A 21,418-nucleotide genomic window follows, 5' to 3' on the forward strand; every position below is an offset into this window, starting at 1 on the left:
TCTTACACCTTTAAAAAAGAATGCATTCATAAGCAGTGCCTAAACCTAAGCACAGAGTATTAAAACTATAAGGTAATAAGTAATTGAGAATTATACATAAGAAATTATGTACAGTATTATACATAAGAAATGCAGTTAATTTGGAAAATTCAATTGAAAAGATTAGTAAGTTAGAAAAAATAGATAATGGCTGGTGCATCAGTAGTCAAAAAGTAGGTTTGCTTTTGTTAAGGGACCATTAAATGGGTGTACTTTGTATTAATTCCATGACTTTTCCTCTCTTTGCCTTTCAGGAATATTCTTCTACTTATACATTATTATAAGCACTTGGGTGTCGCTGTATCTTTTAACATATTGTTTAATACCTATGAGATGTCTGTTTGTTGGAAGGCATATCCCATCATGCTTGTGATATGAAGAACTGTTGCCTTACAGTCAGCAGAAGTCTTGATATCAATGTAGAAATCATGGATCAAGCCCAGAACATGATATCAATTGACTAAGCATTAAATTTGTACTCCATGAATTATAGATTGCTAAGAGGACACCTTGATATTGTATTTAAAATATTTAATAACAGTGTTACAGGTGCAAAAATTCAACATAATATCATTAACTTATGACAGGAATATTATGAATAAAATTATTTTATTAACAGTAGACATAACCAGAAACAAGTTAAACAACTGAGCACTTAATCTGCAGTTGGATAAACTATGGAATAGTCTATAATTAATTGTTTGGTCTTTTACAACTTTGCCTACTTTCAAGGACACATTAGAGGCCTGGTGCGTATGGGTACACAGGGGAGTCACATGCATAGCCAGTAGGGGCTCATTATCCACTGGGTTAGTTTATGTACAGACTGGGGAGTTAACTAATCCTTGTTATGTAATTCTACTATTGAAAGAGACTCATTGTTATATTCCTGCACTCCTCAGTGCGTCACTCTTTGCATGAGTCCTCAAACTAAGGTCCCATCTGCTTGAATTGGCTCAGGTGGATATAAAAGATCGCATGGCAACTACCAAAAAAAACACTGAAGTCGCCAATGCCCTGACCAAATTTCCCCTAGCAGTATAAATACCACCTCAGATCTCCCTTATAAAAGAGGCCACTAGCCTAGCGGGTGTACCCTGTCAACAAAGGATTAAAAAAAAAAAAAACATGCACACACACTAAACTTAGTTGCATTAGTACTGCATATGGGGAGACCGCACCCAGCTTTTTATCATGGTTTTTTTTTTTTTTTTGTAAAAGTCCATCAACAGGAGCACACCACTCAGGAGAGTTGCACAATCTCCGCTGATAACAGCTAAAACAACTCCCACACAAGCTCATGTGAAATATAGCTTGCAGTGATAGCAATGATCATCAGTGGGGGTATAACTAATTGCCCCTTGTCACTGACCAAAGTATTTTGCCTAATAAAGCAGTTTGCAGAATTAAAAAAAAAAAGTCATTGTCAGCATCATCCCTGGCTGGGACTATGGATCCAACACTCTCTTATTTTCTTTGTAGAATATGAAGGAACCCACACACAAAATCTGAAGCAGAGCATACTCTGGCATGTAGTAAAAAAAATTACTGTCCTGCAGCCCAACAACACTGAAATATAGCGAACATATGTAAAACAAGAGTGCACAATTATGACTACATTAATATATAATACCAGTTAAAAAATGACCACAGTGTGCTTTACAATATAATAATATTAAAAAATAAAGAACACATTTCTGTTGGAACCAGGCTACAAAGTCCAGCTGTAAGAACTCCAAAAAATTACCTTGTTGCAAAGACCTATTAGATTTGCTGTACACAGAATGATAAAAAACATTGCAAGTTCAGTTATTTCATTATATACTGGCATTTCGAAACCGGCATACCGCATTTACAAAGCGGCATTTACAGATTGGCAATTTTTTTGTAAATGCCAGTATGTAATGATAACTCCTTACTGATCTGTATCATTATTTGAGCATGTAAGCACTCTGAGCTAAAAATCAAATAAACTAATGAAGAAACCCAACATTGGTAAAATCAGCATGCCAAAACTACATTGCTTTTCAGTGTCACTCCATCTGTCCAGCTATTGCCAAACCATCTTTCTAAATGACGCACTTACTGCAAAATATACACTGCTGTTAATTGAAATCAAATTAAATTTATAAATAATTACTACTACAGGGCTAAGTAGTTACTGCAATGCTACACAGAACCGTGCAGCAGAGTTTTTCTTTCCACGAGGCAAAACAATAAAACAAAACAAACACGTGCAGCAACAACTAACTGTAGAAGAAGTTCCTGCTTCTGTGTGAGGGTGTTTTATAAGCGCATCGGAAGGCCTGTTTACAGGCGAGACTGAATAGAAATGCTAAAGATGGCAAGCATAATTAGATAGTGGGCATTTCTTGGGTGAAACGAGAAGAGGAGGGCATGCTTTACAGAATTCTACCAAAATCTGTGTTCCTGCAGGTGGGCAACTTGTCGGAGGATCTAGCAAGCACGGGAGTGAACTTTTAGGGAAGATGGCTCACAGTGCCGATAGCCATCCAGTCGGAATCACAAAAGCAGAGAAATTAAATGCTTCTTTGAGCAGTAATGTCATTTTTGAGTGGAGGGATCAGTAGATGGGGGGGAAAGCAATGGTAGACTAGAATTAATGTCCAGCTTGCCGTAGTTGTCCTATAAATGAGAACACTGAGATGTTTAAGTTTCAAAACTCAACTTGAGTTACTCTTCCTGAAACAAAAAAAGTTCACTCGCCAGTAGCTAACATATTAAAATCTGTTGAGCTATATTGTAATAGAAAAGGATAATGATCCGAGAGCACTGCTAAGGATGTGTCCAGCCTTTCCAGATAGGTAGGTATTTTCCTTTGCCACTAATAGGCATTTCTATAGGGTAATCTAAACCTGTATGAAAAGTGAGTACTTCGTGGTTGTGACCGAGTGTCTTGTGTACATCCAGTAATTGATCATTCCCTTTATATGTATATGTCTATTTATGAATGTCCCTAAGGAACTAAATGCATATCATCTGAGGTTAAAAAAAAAAAAAAAAAAGCATATTCATGATACCTGTCCATATTACCAGTCTCTTCAGGTTAACAGTGCCAAAGTAACTGTATCATTTCCTGTTTAGATCTTCCAGAGAGTCATAACTCTAGATGTATTCTAGAAGCAGTGACTTGGTCCTGCGTACATACTTCTGCAAAACACTACAAGATAGATTCATTTTCCAGGTCTACATCACACTTTGCTAGGACTATTCTTCAGGGGGTTCTGGACCCTTCCCCTTCCACCTCCCTTGTAATAAATGATAATCTACCCATATAGCTTAGGCTGCTACAGCAGTGATAATTCAAACATTTGCTCTTATGGTAAGTTTACTTACACATCTGTATTTCTCTAGGTTTCCTCTTAATAAACAAAAGATATTACAAACTGAGTGGGATTCACCACTAAACAAATAAAGGCATTGTCAGCTGAAGTTGTTAATAAATAAATTGTACTGTATGTTGCATTTTCCATTAGCACATTATCTGTATCCTCTTTATTTTTCTTTTCCAGTCCATGTTATTGCTCGCTCCCAAATTGAATGAAAACAACCTGAATGCAGAGTTGATGAAACATTTTGCACGTCTCCAAGCAAAGGATGATCAAGGTCCAATTCGCTGCAATACTACAGTGTGCCTAGGGAAAATTGGTCCCTATCTCAATGCTAGTGTAAGTGCTGTTGGTTTTCTAATTGCAGGAAATTAAACTTTCACATTTTATTCTGCAGAACACGTAGCAGAGTATCACAGCAGTACAGCATTTGAAATGTAACATCTTTGTGTATAGAAAACAGAGAATGAATGCAGGAATTGTGCTGTTAGCACCTCACCTGATAAACCCCACGTGTCATAAGAAACATCAGCAATCTAGGAAGTATGTTTTGACACTTCATAGGAACACACCCATGCACCCACCCATGGATATGCCAGAATGACCACTAAGTTACTTTAAAAATTTCTGTGTGTGTGTGTGTGTGTGTGTGTGTGTGTGTGTATGTGTGTGTGTGTATGTATGTGTGTGTGGGTGTTGGGATTTTTTTAAGAAAAACCTTTTTAGGACAAATTATTAGATCTGATGCTGTCAGTTTTTTATTCTATCTGGAACAGTTGGGGTTTGGATCCACTCCTCTGATCTGACTCTGCTGTTACTATAGCTTGTGGCCACCAAAACGATCTGGAGCTCAGCCCCTTTCAACACCTAACATACCTCAGATCTCTTTTGTTGCTTCTCAAATAAGACGTGCACCATTTCAGCTCTTGAGTGTTGTTTAAAGATAAGTTTCTTTAAATCTTTTACATAAATCTCATATTTTCAAAAATTTCCTCCCCTTTTCTATTACAATAACTGTAACTTTTATTACTATAGTAGGTATTTTCCCTTTTTCTTTCCCTTCTATTTAAGCTAAACCTTCTGTGTAATCTTTTTACCATTGTTGGTATTTCTAACATTCATATAAAAAAAATTGTTTCCTTGCCTCTTTCTGTGTAATTGTTTTAAGTAGTCAGAATGTCAGAAAAAGGCCCTTCAGGGTATAAGAAATGTTAAAAATGTGGGCACACATTGCTTTTATCGGATGTGCATTCACTATGCGTATACCGTTTAGGCCTGATCATGTGAAAGTTGATTGCAACATATGCCAAAACTTAAATCTTCGGGTTATTGTTGACCATAAAAGTAAACTCATTCTGAAGGGGTTGCTTCCAACACCCTTTTCTGAAGTGATTTCTGGAGTTCAACCCTCCCAACCCAAAACTAAGGAGACCATTTTAAAACCTCTCAAACTGTTCAGCTCCTTCTTCTTCTTTGTTGCCGCCCAAGAAAAAGAAATTGAATCCGAAGATTTCCTTGACAATTTCGGTGCAGATTCAACAGCTCCTTCTTTGGTTCTGAGCACCTTGGATCTGATATCTTTACCTAGAACTAGGTACTGTCCAACTGTAGACCCAGTACAGTCCAGAGTTCCATCTCCATTACTGGAACTTCGACATTCAAAACTCCCATCCTTGGCATCCTTTCAGTCTTCCAGAAGTCTATCCAAAGCAAATGTGGACACGATGATAAAGAAATTTCTCATGGCACAAATTCAGATGGGAGTTATGCCAGATTCTACCCCTGGGGAGGGGGTCAGGGATTTCATCCTTCTGTCATTTCCCCGATAATTTATTTTCTGATCTGACCCATTGTTTCAGATCCCCTGGATCTGAGTCTTCCTGGTCCGTCTGGTTTGGGTCTGAAGATGGTTTTCATCTTTGGCTCTGAAGACATCTCTGAGTGCACTGGCTCCAGCATCTTTGGATCTGTATGACACTCAGAGCAGAAGCGGTCTTGGCAGTTCTGCGATGTTGGAGTCAACTTGAAGTTTCTGGAGAAGTCTCTGCCCCTTGGACCTTTAGACACTAGACAGCTCAGTTCCGACTTCTGCCTCAGACATATTGCCTTCGGCATAGAAGGATTCAATGGGCCAGAAGTCCAGCTTCTCGGCTCTGTTGTCTTCCGTTTCCCTGGAACATTCAGCCATTGAGGTGGTGAAGAGGGTTTTCTCTGCTCTGGCAGAGCGGACAGATCCTACCGCCCTCAAATATTCCTTCCTGATCCCAGTTGTTTCTTCACCTTAAGCCACATTATTATATGCCCCAGGGAAAGCCAGCCCAAGGTCTCCAGACCACCCTGCAGGGTTTCACTATCTCTTCTGATACTTCACTGGAGCATCCCACCGAGGAAGTCCTCAGGAAGAGGAAGTGCAAAAGGAGGCAGTTGGACTCCCTTCAGGAGTCAGTCATCGAGGATATGGATTGCAGTGAAGGGAAGGGGTCCCCCTATCACCTTCTGAAGACATCTTATTTTGAGACATTGTTGAGATACTTAGGCAGGTGGTTGGTCCTCCGATTATCCTTCCCCAGAGGAGTCTGTATTCTTGGAGGCCTTTGGAGCTGGCCCATCTGCCTTCTGGGTTACTCCACCCACCTACTAACTCATTGACTTAATCGGTAGGCAGACGTAGGAGGAACCTGACTCAGTTCAGCCAGTCCCCAAAAGACCAGACTGGATTCTGGCTCCACCGGTAGGTAGGGAATTCTGGAGTTAAAGGAGGTGTCCGTAGATGCTGTTGGTCATCGTGGCAGCCACCAAAAAGGAGCTTGCTGAGCAGAGTTCCTCTGTCCATCCCCCTGATAGGGAGTATAAGGTGTTGGACAGGTTTGGGAAGCAAGCATGTGCTTCAGCAACCTTTCCCCTTCAGTCACTGAGCTGTTTGCCACAGTTTACGGGACTACAAAGGGACTTGATCAAGGGACTTTCAAAATCCCTTGCCGGGACCACTATAGCGTCACAGTTGATTACCCTTCAGTCTATTTTTTGTCCATGAGGCTTATCTCACATGCAGCTGAAGGTACCTCAAGGATGATGGGTTCAGGCATTTCCTTCAGAAGACAAGCCTGGATGTGCTTGTGTGATTTTGCGGAGCCCTTCAAGTCTTCAGTCATCAGCGGACCCTTTGATGGCAGCTTGTTGTTTGACCCAAAAGTGAAGGACACACTGTCCAGGTATGAGATAGATGAGAAGACCCTTTCTGCAGTGGGCATACATTTTTCGACTCCCTCAGAGATATTTTTCTATGAATCAGTGAGGATGAAAGAGGGGGATGAAAGATGTGGTTGAAGAAATCCCAGGATCCTTTCCAAGATCACATGGAGATAGTTCCACCAGGGGCAGAAGAGAGAAGTGAATGCATGACAGTGCACACCCGGCAGAGAAGGCCCACAGAACCAAGGGTCCAGAACTCTTTCTCTGATGGACCTTATCTTTGCTCCTGAAAGAAGACCCAATTGTCCCCATTTGGGGGCAATCGGGGGGGCCAACTCTCGTTGCACCAGAGAGCCTGGCTAGATATAACAAAAGATCAATAGGTGGAGAGGATTATTTCCAGAGGTTATGTAATTCCCTTTTCCCTACCTCCTCGCCAATATGCATATTTCCTGATGTTCCACCCAGTTAGAGGAAAGTAGCAACACTAGAGATCCAAAAGCTGCTAGAAAAAGAGTCATTCGAGAGGTCCTATCAGATGAGAGAGAATCCGAAACTGACTCAAGATTCTTTTTAATGCCAAAGAAAACAGAGGACTGGAGACTAATTTCGGATCTCAGTGACATGAACAAATCAGTTTCATACACAAAGTTTCAGATTGTTACGGTTCAGTCCATTCTTCCCTTTTTGTGCAAGGATGATTGGATGTGCTCAGTAGACCTTCAGTGTGCATACATAAATATGAACAGATGATCCAGAAGGTATTCACACTTCCATATGAGAGCCAGTCGTTATCAGTTCAGAGCAGTGCCCTTTGGCCTCACTGCAGCCCCCAGGGTGTTTACCAAGTGCATGGTAGTGGTAGCTGCTCACTTGAGACTGCAAGGATTCCAAGTGTTCCCATACTTAAATGACTGGCTCATTACCACTCTGACCAGGCATCTAGTAGTAAGAGCAAGAGATTACGTACTCCAGAATTGTTCTCATCTGAGGATATCCATAAATTTCAACACTGCATCAGTGACACTTCTTTTTCTGTAGCAAGAGTGCAAAGCATCAGATTCCAGGTCAGGAAAATAGTTCACAGTACCAAAATTTCAGCCCAGTTGATTCTTCAAGCATTGGGATCAGTGTCAGCTGCCTTTATCTTAGTTCCCTTACCAAAATGTCAGCTGCCTTTATCTTAGTTCCCTTACCAAAATTTCATATGAAAATTATTCAATGGATGTTAGCAATGCAGTTGTCGATTTTTTTTATCATTGAGTGTCAGCCCAAGTAAGAATCACTCAGGTATGTTTAAAATACCTTTTGTGGTGAATTTGATCAGATCAGGTTCTACAAGGCCGTCCTTTTCTTCTCCCTCAAGCCAAGGCCATAGTGGCTATGGACACATCCCAGATTGGGTGGGGGGCACTTCCTGGAGAAGACAGTCCAAGGCACTTGGTCCCCCGAAGAGGCCAACATGGATATCAATGTCCTGGAAATGAGAGCAGTGCTCTTAGTGTTCCAGGCTTTCCAAGACCTATTCCCTTTCAGTACAATTGCAGTTCAAATAAACAATATGTCAGTAGTTTGGTACATCAAGAGACAGGGAAGAACTAGGTTTTACCCCTTATGTCAAGAAGCCCTCAGATTGTGGCAATGGGCGATTTCATCCAACCACTTTCTGATAGCAACGCACATTCCAGGCAAGTCCAAAGTGATAGCAGACAATTTGAGCAGGTCCATTCTACTACCTCACGAGTGGTCTCTCAGCATGAACATGACAGAATGATTTTCTGTCGATGGGGCCAGCTTTTCTGTGATCTTTTCGCTTCTCCACTAAACAAGTGCAGCAGCTTTTTTGTCCAGATCCCCCCTCTGGGGAATCAGTGAGGGAAGTTCTACTCCAAGATTGGCACCCCGGTCTCCTCTATGCTTATCTCCCGATTCCCTTGATCCCCAAATTTCTGCAGAAAGCTGCCAGGTTGAAGAGCAGAGTCATGCTAATTGTACATTATTGGCCTCGACAGATTTGGTTCCCCTTCGTTTGGCCTCATTTACCTTACCCAACTTGGATTCTGGATTCCATTCCAGACCTCCTGTCTCACCCTACATGCATGGTTCACAAGGATATCTCAGACCAAAAGCTGTTGGCGTGGTTTCTCCAATTCCATTAATAGCCAGACAACCAATGCGGTTTTCCCCTGTCCGTCACATACTTGTATCTTCTCATAAGGCTTCTATAAGAAAACTTTACAGAAGTAAATGGAAAAGGTTTGTTTTTTGGGCACAGCAGAAACACATTGACCCCTTTTCAGCTCCTGTACAAAGTGTTCTTGAATTTCTGGCAACAATTTCTAATGAGGGAGCTAGCTTCTCTATGATAGCTATCATAGCTATTCTCTCTCCACTGGCTATATCGTAGCCCCATAGCTATTCTCTCTCCACTCTCCAAAATACTAGAGAGATGCATACATTCTCAGGTCTCAGACTACCTCCTTACTAACAACCTCCTTTCCAGTACTCAGCATGGTTTCCGACCAAACCATAGCACCACCACTGCCTTACTCTCCTTTACTAACACTATCCTTCAGCATAAAAACAATGGCTATTTCTTCTCTGCTACTTTCCTAGACCTATCTAAAGCATTTGCCATGGTCCCACACAAACAACTCATCTCTGTCCTCAATAACCTATCCTTCTCTCAATCAGTCACCAACTGGTTTCAGAGTTACCTGTCTGACCGCCAACAGTCCGTTGTATGGCAGAATGACAGATCTCCCCAACTACCTGTCTCCATAGGGGTTCCCCAAGGATCCATCCTTGGACCCCTACTCTTCTCTGTTTTCACCAATAATCTAGCCTCTGCCACCAAACATGACATACTCATACAATACGCAGATGACTCGGCCATCATCTGCTCAGCCCAGTCCCTACCCAAACTGCAAAAAGTCACACAGGAAGCCTTTTCCTCTGTTGAAACTTGGTTATCCGATGCCCAATTAATACTCAACCCAAACAAAACTAAACTACTCATCTTCCAACCCACCAGACATACTCAAAACAACTGTCACTTTAACATCACAGCAAAAGACAACACCACTATATACCCAACTGAACACACCAAATTGCTAGCAGTGGAAATAGACAATAAACTAAAATTTGACATTCACATATCCATGACCATAAAAAAAGTCCACGAAAAACTAGGAGCGTTATACAGAAATAAGCAACTTCTCACCAAAGCAGCAAAGATTTCAATAGCAAATTCCCACCTTATCTCCACCCTACTTTATGCCTCTCCAATATATACCAACTTAAGGCAATGCGATCTAAACAAGCTAGAGACCTGCTACAACAAAATCGCCAAATTCGCCACAGGGCCATCCTACCGTAATCACCACTGTCTCTCACTTGCTGAACTGGGCTGGCTTGAACTCCCTCACCTCCTTCAATGGTATCAACTATCACTCGCCCACAAACTAGTAAACCATCCACTAAATGTCCCATCCCTCCAGAATCTACTCCAGCCCTATCACACCACCAGACCACTAAGATCCGACAACAAAAATCACTTGCAGATCACTAAAGCCAATAACTCTGCTGGTGAAGCACTATTCTCTTGCACCAAAGCCAATTTATGGAACTTCCTCCCACCCACAATTACCAACATACCATCATGCACCCACTTCAAAACTTTACTAAAAGTGCACCTAAAACATGCTGGCTATGCCTTTGCAACTCCCACACCCACCCCATCCAACCACTACCTTTCTTTCCACCCCACTAACTACCTTGATTATAGCAAGCTCAGATGCTCATAAGCCTTGTACTTATTATACAGCAGGAACTTCTTATTGTAACATTTGTTAATGTCTGTTATGTACTTCCCAGATAAAGATTCTAGTTGTCTACTGATGTACTATGTTCTTCATCTGTAAATATGTTTGTAATTAATTGTTATGTTAAATTGTTAATCACTACTGTCTGTGTATTTTAACTGTGGAGCTTTTCTCAACGGGCCACCGCTGAAAATGGACCTACGTCCAGTCGGACACTCCCAGTCAACAAATGTAAATAAATAAATAAAATAAATAAATGATTAGAGTTCAATTAGCAGCAATCTCTAATTTTCCGTATTGGGTTTGAGAATTCTTCCCTGGCTTCATCTAAGTTTTGTAAAGCCTTTTTGTGAGGCATCCTCTTTCTGAGGCCTACACATAAAGACTGTATTCTACCATGGGATTTAAATGTGATGCTGCAGGCCTTAATCCATTCTCCCTTTGACCCAGCAGCTAAATGTGATCTTAAATTCCTGACCTGAAAATCTGTCTTTCTAGTGGCTATTACCTCAACTAGGAGAATTTCAGAACTTCAAGCTTTGTCCACTAAACCTCCCTACTTGATTTTTCATAAGGATAGAGTTACATTATGTACCAATGCTTCTTTCTTTCCTAAGGTGGTGCCAGAATCCAGTATTAAGCAGTCCATTAATCTGCCAGTTTTCTTTCCTAAATATGGAAACAAATGTGAATATGTGTTACATTTATTGGATGTCGACAGACAATTGCATTTTTACTTACACAGAATGAAAGATTTTAGAAAGACAGATCAATTATTTGTATCCTTTGCAGATTGTAAATTGGGCAGACCATTTGCAAAGGTAACTCTAGCCAGATGGGTTATAGACTGTATATCATTTGTCTACAACAAATTGTGTCTCACCTTGCCAAAACTTTAAGAGCCCATTCAACTAGGTCCATGACAACTTCAGAGTTTTTATCTAGGGCTCCCATAGCTGATATATTTGCGGCTGCAACCTGGGCTAATCCTCATACCTTTATTACTCATTACAAACTAGATTTGGTCTTGAGGGGTAGAGCCAACTTTGGCTCAGCTATGCTCAGGAATATCCTTCCTTAGAGTCCACCTGGGAATTTAGATAGCTGGGGACTCTGTCCCAACTGTTGAAGATAGAATGAAAATTGATAATATCACATAAAGAAGTTATGTACTTACCATAATATTCCATCTGTGTTGTCTGTTTTCATTCTTCTTCAACTTCCCACCTGCTAACCCATAACCTCGCTCAAAAATGATTTCTGGAAGATTTAGATTATAAGGACACCATTGGCCTTCTTGTTGAGTACCAGATATGGCTTATTATGTTAAAATTTATTTTATTATATCTCTTTCTACTTTTTATAAGATAGCAAACAAGATCTGAGGTATGTTGGGAGGGTTGGTGCATTGTGGGTAAGGGATGAACCCGAGAGTTTTTTGGTGGTCACGAGCTGTTGTAACAGCCAAATCGGATCAAGTATCGGATCCAAACCCCATCTGTTGAGGAAGAATGAAACTGTACAACACAGATGGAATATTGTGGTAAGTGCATAACTTCTTTTTACCAATCACTTTAACATAACAGTCAAGATCACTCACAGCTTTATTAGCAAATAAAACACTGTTTTTAGATCCTTTGTTAGCTGAATAATTCTGCTGGATACAAATGCTGCTTCTTAGACCATCCTGGGTATGTCAGTCAGGTTAAATCAGTTCAGAGTTGTAGGCTATGCCGGTTCAGACAGAATGTAACCATGAGACTACTGGATGGCACTCAATGGTAGCTCCTGACCTTAATCCTCAGAATTATCCCACCAGACTAGTTGATTTAATACATTATTAAATGTACTTTTTTTCAAAAGGTGGTAGTGCAGATGAATGACAAAGTAAGATTTAAGTTTCAAAAAGAATTCAGGAAGTTAAACTTTCACTCATGTAACAGTTGCTCCTTCTTTTGTGTACCAAATTCCAAGTAGTTGAGACTTGCCTTGTGCTGTAATTTTCAGTATTTGACATGCTAAGATGTATTTATAACCTTTCAGTCTGTATTTTTGTAAAGAATTAGTAAGACCTTGATAGTGTGGCTGATGTGTAATGAATACCATATTACATATTAATGTAAGCACTACTTTAAATCTTCATCTGAATTACTGGGAGCAACTAGCAGCTCCTAAGCTGCCTTGTCAGGGGTACAAAGGACATAATCTCTTTCAAGGAAATGGACCCCAGGCTGTGTAGAACATGAAGGGTAAGAACTGAAGCCTTGAAAATGGGCTATAGATCATGAAAGAGAGTGCAAATACAACTGATGTCAGAGGTACGAGTCAACACAGTGACTATGGAATTCTGCAGCCTGAATCCGAAGGTGAGCAAGATTATCACTAAGACCAATGTAAAAAAAAAAAAAAAAAAAAAAAAAAAAAAAAAAAAATTTACAGTAATCCACATTGAAGATACTAAGACATATTAACCACTGTGGCCATGTGTGAAGATACGTGTGTAATGTGGGATGTAGTTTATAGTTGATAGTAAGATGACTTTTTGTTTTATATCTTCCTGCTCATAGACTTCCATGGCCATCAAGCCCTACAGTTTTCTCTTTTGAACTTTGTTCCCCTTTTCCCATTTGGGGTTAGCATCCCATGCCAATCTTGTTTGTTAATGATGTTGTCACAACACGAATAATCACAAAAAATTATGACAAACTCTTAAGTACTATAAGAATGTCATTTGTCCACATATATAAATATATACACACAGTGTATATACACACACATATGTGTATGTATATATATTTGTATGTATATGGATCTGTGTGTGTGTATGTACATGTGTATAGATGTACATACACGCTCACACACACAGTTGTGTATGTGTATATATATATATATATATATGTGTGTGTGTGTGTGTGTGTGTGTGTGTATATAAATATATGTATATATATATAATGTATATCTATATATAAATACAGGTATGTCTTTATGGTGACATTCAGGCCAATAAAGCCTTTGGTGCAATAGAAACATGCATGTCCACAGCTAGTGGGGTTTGGTTTTATTAGGCTTAAGGTAACCGTAAAGACTTAAAAAGTCTCCATTACAGGAAGTTTAAGGTATCACACGGTGAAATCTGTAGATGTTCATCGTGTTACCCTGCTGCAGTCATCACACTTGGGTTATCCTGCCGTTAGGCGGTCCCGAAGTCGGCCGGAATTCCAAAGTCTTGGTCCGGCGTCGGTTGCTGTCGCTTCTTCCCTGACGTCAGAGCGCCAGGGGTATATCAGAGACATCTGACGCCATTTTCTTCAGTCTTTCTTGCCGCGCGGTGCCTGAAGCAGAAGCAGTTCGCAAGTGCCGGTCGGCCGACACCTGAGATTTTCGAATCGAGTTTCAGTCCGAAGTCTTCAAAGCTAAGTACCCCTTTGGGGAACCTTTTCTTGCCTCAGTCCGATGTCAGAAAAAGTTAACAATTGCATTTCTTCTGGGAAGCAAATACATCATAAGGACTTTCATTCTTTTTGTATACCTTGCCTAGGCCCAGACCACGATGTCACTGGTTGTCGGTTTTGTGCTAGCGAACTATAAAGCGACGCTTTGATTTCGCACGACATTACTTCGGTAGAAAATTTAATTACACTATGCCGTCAGAGCAACCGACTACCAGCGTGCATAAAAAACGCAAAGATAAAGACAGGCAGCCTAGATCCAAGCCAGACTCCGAGGCCTCGACTGGGCCGGTTGCCGGTTCTCTGGTTTTCAGTGAGGTGCCTACGCAGCCCCTGGCTACCGCTGCATTGGATCCCCCAGCAGAGAGTTCTAGGCTGATGCAGCCATTTTCTTTAGGCCCTACCGACAACATTGCAGTAGGGGAAGCCGGTGCTGTAGAAACACCTTCGGTTTCTGAAGGTGTCTTCAGACCGACTACTCTCACCATAAAATATTATGCTAAGCTTAAGTCTCCTCTAAAACCAAAAAAGCCTACACTTCAGTCTCCAGGTCAAGGCCCTATGCCTAAGAAACAGATGCTTAAAATGGCTGAAGATTTGATTTCTTTGATCAGGGGTTCCCAACCCCCCCCCCCCGACAAAAGGCCTAGACAAGAGGAGGATTATGCCTCCTCTGATCAAGTGTCTGTTTCCTCAGGCTCCTCTGAGGAACAGGATTACACCTTTCCCCCTTATGAAGATTCTGATGCTGAAGACTCCATCCCCTCAGCTTCTCCCCCTGAAGATTATTCCTTTGGGGAAACCTTACATACCATGAGGGAACATTTCCACTGGGAAGGTCAGGACTACTCCGACTCAAAGAAAAGGCTCTGAGAGTTTCTTTTACTCCCTCAGCACAGACCACTTGCTATCCCCCCAGTTTTGGACATTGTAGATGATGATTTCTTAGAATCTAGTCTAAATCCAGATTCTCTGCCTCCTGCTCCAGCCAAACCTGATAGATACTATAGAGTGCCTGACTCACACAAATTCGTATACAAAAGCCCTGTTGCTGATCCAGAGACAATCTCCCAGGGTCCCAAAGGGGCTAAGGCTTCTATGGCTAAAAATCCTGTACCCTCAGAAAGGGACTCCAGAGCACTAGATAGGTGGGGGAAGAAGGTTTACACCTCAGCTGCTCTAGCTGTGAGTGCACTAAATTGTCAATTTCACATGCTTAAATACCAGCAATTCCTAATGTCTCAAATAAAACAAAAGATGGGCACGCACCCTCAACAGTCTGAATTCAAGGAAATGCAAGATCTGTTGCATGCAGCTGAACAGGTGGGCAAACATACTTTACAATGTGGTTTTGATGCCTTGGAAGCTTCCTCTAGAGCAGCTGTTACTGGGTCTGTTATACGTAGGCATGCTTGGTTAAAGGAACAAACTCTGCCTGATCATGTTAAAGCAAAGTTACTGGATGCACCCTTACAGCAGGATGTCTTATTTGGGGTTAAAGCAGAGGAGGTTTTAAAGAAAATGGAGGATAAGGCAAAATCTGTGCAGACGGTCAAAGATTTCTTACAGGTACAGCCCCCACGCTTCAGCAGAAATTGGCCAACAAAAAATTGTTCCTTTCCAGCTTCTGACAGACCACAGAGGAGTAAATACAGGCACCCACGGGGCAGAGGACAAGCACAAATTCCTTACAAATCTCGCCAATGGGGCACTGCAACACAGAAGGGAGGAGAAGACAGGTCCCAAACTACTAGAAGGCAAACACAATGACTTAAACCTCAAACTGCCAATCAAAACTCTCTTGGCAGCTCCCTTGGGAGGAAAATTAGCACTTTTTGCAGACAACTAGCGCATCGTCACAAAGGACAAATGGGTCCTAGACATTATCTCACACGGATACAGATTCCATTTACACACCTTGCCAAGGATAAAAGGAATGCCAAACCTGCCACAAAATCAATGGGCAGAGGCACAAAGACAAATTACAGCTCTCATGGACATGAGAGCCATTCAACTGGTACCTACACAGGAGCAAGGCCAAGGATTTTACTCAAGGCTCTTTCTAGTCCCCAGAAAGGACAATGCTTGGAGACCCATTCTGGACCTTTCAATTTTAAACACCTTCTTGCAAGTACCCAAATTCAAGATGCTAACACTACAGCAGCTTCTTCCCATGTTGGGCAAGAAAGCTTGGCTAGTAATGTTGGACCTCAAGGAGGCATACCTGCATGTCCCTATCAGACAAAATTGCAGAAGATACCTCCGTTTCATTGCAGGTTCAACCCATTACCAATTCTCTACACTGCCCTTTGGCTTATCTACTGTGCCCAGGGTCTTCACAGAATGCCTGGCACCAGTAACTGCAGACAAAGAGGAATTCAAATATACCCATACCTGGACGACTGTCTCATCCAAGCAGAAAGCAAGGACATTCTCTTACAACACCTGGCTTTTGTAAAATATCTTCTAAGTTGCCTAGGGTACACAGTAAACGAAAAGAAATCAAAACTAGTGCCCTCACGAAATATGACATTCCTGGGTGCCAGCTTGAATACAACGGCCCAGATGGCTTATCTGACGCCAGACAAACAACTACAATTAACTCAATACTTCAGAACAATGGCAACAAAGACCAAACTCCCTGCAAGAAAAATTCTGCAGGCCTTGGGCTTCATGGCATCTTGCATACTACTAATACCATTTGCAAAACTGCATATGAGGAAATTACAATGGTACCTAAAAAGCGTATGGACTCAACACAGCCACAGCTTGGAAACAATGATGCCTCTCATTCCCTGCCTTCAACAGGAGTTTCTATGGTGGTCACAGGCATGTCACCTCAACAAGGGTCAGCCTTTCACCCTGCCCTCAGCCAGGCAAACTATGATAATAGATGCATCGGACTATGCCTGGGGGGCACATATGGCAGAACGGTGCATTCAGGGCATATGGACTGCAGATCAAAGGAATCTGCACATCAATCAAAAAGAAATGTTAGCTGTACAAAATGCTCTGACAGCCTTCAAGGACCTCTTACATCCAGGACAGCTTATCATAAGGACAAACAACACCACAGTAATGTGGTACATAAACAAACAAGGGGGCACACACTCCTACCCTCTATGCAGGCAAGCAATGACCTTGTGGAACACAACACTTGCTTACCAAGTTCAATTGCAAGCTCAATTCCTGCCAGGAAAAAAGAACACATTGGCAGACGACCTAAGCAGAAACATCATGGATCCCCACGAGTGGAAACTGGATCCACAAGTATTCGCAATGATAGCTCAAAAATGGGGGCTCCCAGACATAGACCTGTTTGCCAGCCCTCAAAACTATCAGCTAACAAAATTTTGCACAAGGACTTAATCACCATCAAACTTGGAAAGTGGACGCACTCTCATTCAGTTGGAAAATGCTAACAGTATATGCCTTTCCCCCATTACCCCTCCTCACAAAGGTGCTACTGAAAGTCAGGATGGAGAGACCCCGAATGATACTCATTGCCCCAGACTGGCCACGCCAGCACTGGTACCCACTATTAAGGAATATGGCCCAGGGCCCACCATGGATTCTTCCACAAATTACCCACCTGCTCACACAGCAAGACAATCAGATTGTACACAGCCAGCTCAAAACCTTAAACTTGGCTGCATGGCAAATCACCTAAGCAACCAGCCAGCTCCTCTCTCACAAGCTGTTATGGATGTTATTCTGGAGGCCAGGAGGCCCAGCACCAGGAAAGCCTACTCAGACAAATGGAAAAGGTTTTGCGCCTGTAACCAAGCTAAAGGCCAAAATACCGTTCAGCCAGACATACCTCAGATTCTGCAATATTTAACTGAGATGTTACACAAAGGGCTTTCTTTTTCATCTATTAAAATCCACGCCTCAGCTATTTCTGCTCACTGCAACACGGATCCTCCCTTATTTTCCTTACCTCCTTTTGAGCCAGCCTTCTCAGCTGACTTAAAGTTTATATCATGGAAGACTGCCCTGCTGCTAGCAATTACTTCAGCTAGAAGAGTTTCAGAGCTTCAGGCACTAATGGCAGTAGAGCCTTTCCTCATTTTTCATCAAGACAGAGTTTCTTTATGAACTAACCCCTCCTTTATGCCTAAGGTGGTATCCAGTGTGGCTCTAAATCAAACCATCCATTTACCCACCTTCTTTCCAAATCCAAAGGAGAAAGACTCCTGCATTCCTTGGACATTCACAGACAGCTACGTTACTACTTGGATAAAACTAAGGTTTTCAGAAAATCTGACCAGCTTTTTGTATCCTATGCTACAGCATCACAAGGAAAGGCTATCTCAAAACAGACCATTTCCAAATGGATAGGACATTGCAAACCAATTCCTGCTACCATAAGGCCCCACTCTACCAGGGCAGCAGCTATATCTACAGCCTTCCTCAGGGGGGTGCCAACCAAGGATATTCTGGAAGCTGCAACTTGGAGTTCAGTACACACCTTCACCAAACATTACCACTTACCACTTTACTCTAAGACTAGAGCTGGCTTCGCCACTGCAGTTTTGCAGGGCCTTCTAGCCTCCTCTAACCCTGTTTGACTCCACCTCCCATCCTTAGCTTTGGGATTATACCCAAGTGTGAATACTGCAGCAGGGTAACACGATGAACATAGTACAGTTTTGTACCTACCATAAATGTAGATGCTCGAGTGTATACCCTGCTGCAGTCCAGGTTACCCTCCCTCCATCCCCTCTGAACTAGCTGAACTTATCTCTACCACTCTATTCTATACTACCTCTGTGGTGTATTTGCTTGTGCCCAAGGCTTTTGTTTTATTTTTTTCATTTAGCTATATGTATATATATATATATATATATATATATATATATCTATCTATTAGGGGCACCTGACATCTGGGGCAAGAAAAACTGAAGAAAATGTTGTCGGATGCCTCTGATATACTCCTGGCGCTCTGACATCAGGGAAGAAGTGACAGCAACCGACGCCAGACCAAGACTTTGGAATTCTGGCCGACTGCGGGACCGCCCGATGGCAGGATAACCCAAGTGTGATGACTGCAGCAGGGTATACACTCGAACATCTACATTTATGGTAGGTACAAAACTGTACTTTTAGATTCATTTTTCTTGCATACATACATATATGCACAGACACACACACACATTATTATATATACACATAAGGAAAGAATGTTTAACCAAGGAGTCATTTTTATCTACTGGCGAAAAAAAGTGTACAGCAAATCAAAAGTCAGCTGATTGAAATTTACTGTTTTTTTTCACTGTGATGTCATGGTACAGTGGTGCATTTCACCTTGTATGTTGTGTATCCAGCCAGGAATTGAAGAAGGTCTAGTGGGATCGATGCTCTACCCCGGTTAACAAATTCAAAATAAATAAGACATCTTCATAATATAAATGTTTGAAATACAATTTTGGATATGTAAGGCATAATCTTCATTTAGATGAACATTGAGTTCACCACTTAGTTGAACCGTTGTGAAGGCTGATACATGCACGGGGCATTGTGTTCAGGGCAGTGGCTCCCTAATCCCTGGTATTGCATGCTGGGCACTTATTTCATCACAAAATGTCAAAATTGCATTGGGCTAGACCTCCCTCATCCTAAGATGGAAAAGAGCAGACAAATCCTACCCCCCTCAAATATTCCTTCCTGATTAAAGTTGTCTCTGCGCCTTGAGACACATTATTATATGCCTCAGGGAAAGCCAACCCAAGGTCTCCAGACCACCCTGCAGGGTTTCACTATCTCTTCTGATATTTCACTGGAGCATCCCACCGAGGAAGTCCTCAGGAAGAGGAAGTGCAAAAGGACCCTTCAGGAGTCATTCATTGAGGATATGGATTGCAGTAAAGGGAAGGGGTCCCTCTATCACCTTCTGAAGACATCTTATTTGGAGACATTGTTGAGATACTTAGACAGGTGGTTGGTCCTCCGATTATCCTTCCCCAGAGGAGTCTGTATTCTTGGTGGCCTTTGGAGCTGGCCCTTCTGCCTTCTGGGTTATTCCACCCACCTATAGACTCATTGACTTAATCGGTAGGTAGACGTGGAAATCACCTGACTCAGTTCAGCCAGTCCCCAAAAGACCAGACTGGATTCTGGCTCCACCGGTAGGTAGGGAATTCTGGAGTAAAGGAGGTGTCCGTAGATGCTATTGGTCATCGTGGCAGCCACCAAAAAGGAGCTTGCTGAGCAGAATTCCTCTGTCCATCCCCCTGATAGGGAGTATAGGATGTTGGACAGGTTTGGGAAGCATGTATGTGCTTCAGCAACCTTTCCCCTTCAGTCGCTGAGCTGTTTGCCACAGTTTACGGGACTACAAAGGGATTTGATCAAGGAACTTTCAAAATCCCTTGCCAGGACCACTGTAGCATCACAGTTGATTACCCTTCAGTCTATTTTTATGTCCATGAGGCTTATCTCACATGCAGCTGAAGGTGCCTCAAGGACGATGGGTTCAGGCATTTCTAGCAGAAGACAAGCCTGGATGTGCTTGTGTGAATTTGTGGAGCACTCATCAGTGGACCCTTTGATGGCAGCTTGTTGTTTGACCCAAAAGTGAAGGACACACTGTCAAGGTATGAGATAGATGAGAAGACCCTTTCAGCAGTGGGCATACATTTTTCGACTCCTCAGAGATACTTTTCTATGAATCAGTGAGGATGAAAGTGGGGGTTGAAAGATGTGGTTCAAGAAATCCCGGGATCCTTTCCAAGATCACATGGAGATAGTTCCACCAGGGGCAGAAGAGGAAATTTGAATGCATGACAGTGCACACCCGGCAGAGAAGGCCCACAGAACCAAGGGTCTAGAACTCTTTCTGTGATGGACCTGATCTTCGCTCCTGAAAGGAGGTCCGATTGTCCCCCTTTGGGGGCAATCGGGGGGTTGACTCTCCTTGCACCAGAGAGTCTGGCTAGATATAACAAAAGATCAATAGGTGGAGAGGATTATTTCCAGAGGTTATGTAACTCCCTTTTCCCTACCTCCTCCACCAATATGCATATTTCCTAATGTTCCACCCAGTTAGAGGAAAGTAGCAGCACTAGAGATACAAAAGCTGCTAGAAAAAAAAAAATTAGTCATTTGAGAGGTCCCACCAGATGAGATAGAATCCGGAACTGACTTAAGATTCTTTTTAGTGCCAAAGAAAATGAAGAACTGTTGACTAATTTTGGATCTCTGTGACTTGAACAAATCAGTTTCACACACAAAGTTTCAGATTGTTATGGTTCAGTCCATTCTTCCCTTTTTGTGCAAGGATGATTGGATATGTTCAGTAGACCTTCAGGATGCATACATAAAAATGAACAGGCGATCCAGAAGGTATTTATGCTTCCATCTGAGAGCCAGTCATTATCAGTTTAGAGCAGTGCCCTTTGGCCTCACCGCTGCCCCCAAGGTGTTTACCAAGTGCATGGCAGTGGTAGCTGCTCACTTGACACTGCAAGGATTCCATGTGTTCCCATACTTAGATGACTGGCTCATTACCACCCTGACCAGGCATATATATATATATATATATATATATATATATATATATATA

General features: G+C 42.0%; 1 protein-coding gene across 1 annotated transcript in view; it reads left to right on the forward strand.

Annotated features, from left to right (window-relative positions):
- The window catches only part of SCYL1 (SCY1 like pseudokinase 1), a 1,581,020-nt gene that overhangs the window by 1,155,974 nt on the left and 403,628 nt on the right, over positions 1-21,418 (forward strand). Inside the window, exon 10 of the mRNA XM_044075764.1 lies at positions 3,573-3,728. Within this exon, the coding sequence (XP_043931699.1) occupies positions 3,573-3,728 (156 nt within the window). The remainder of the gene's footprint in view (positions 1-3,572; positions 3,729-21,418) is intronic.

This window comes from Protopterus annectens, chromosome 6.part1, assembly GCF_019279795.1.
Source record: "Protopterus annectens isolate FY-2018-M chromosome 6.part1, PAN1.0, whole genome shotgun sequence".
NCBI classification, from domain to species: domain Eukaryota; kingdom Metazoa; phylum Chordata; order Ceratodontiformes; family Protopteridae; genus Protopterus; species Protopterus annectens.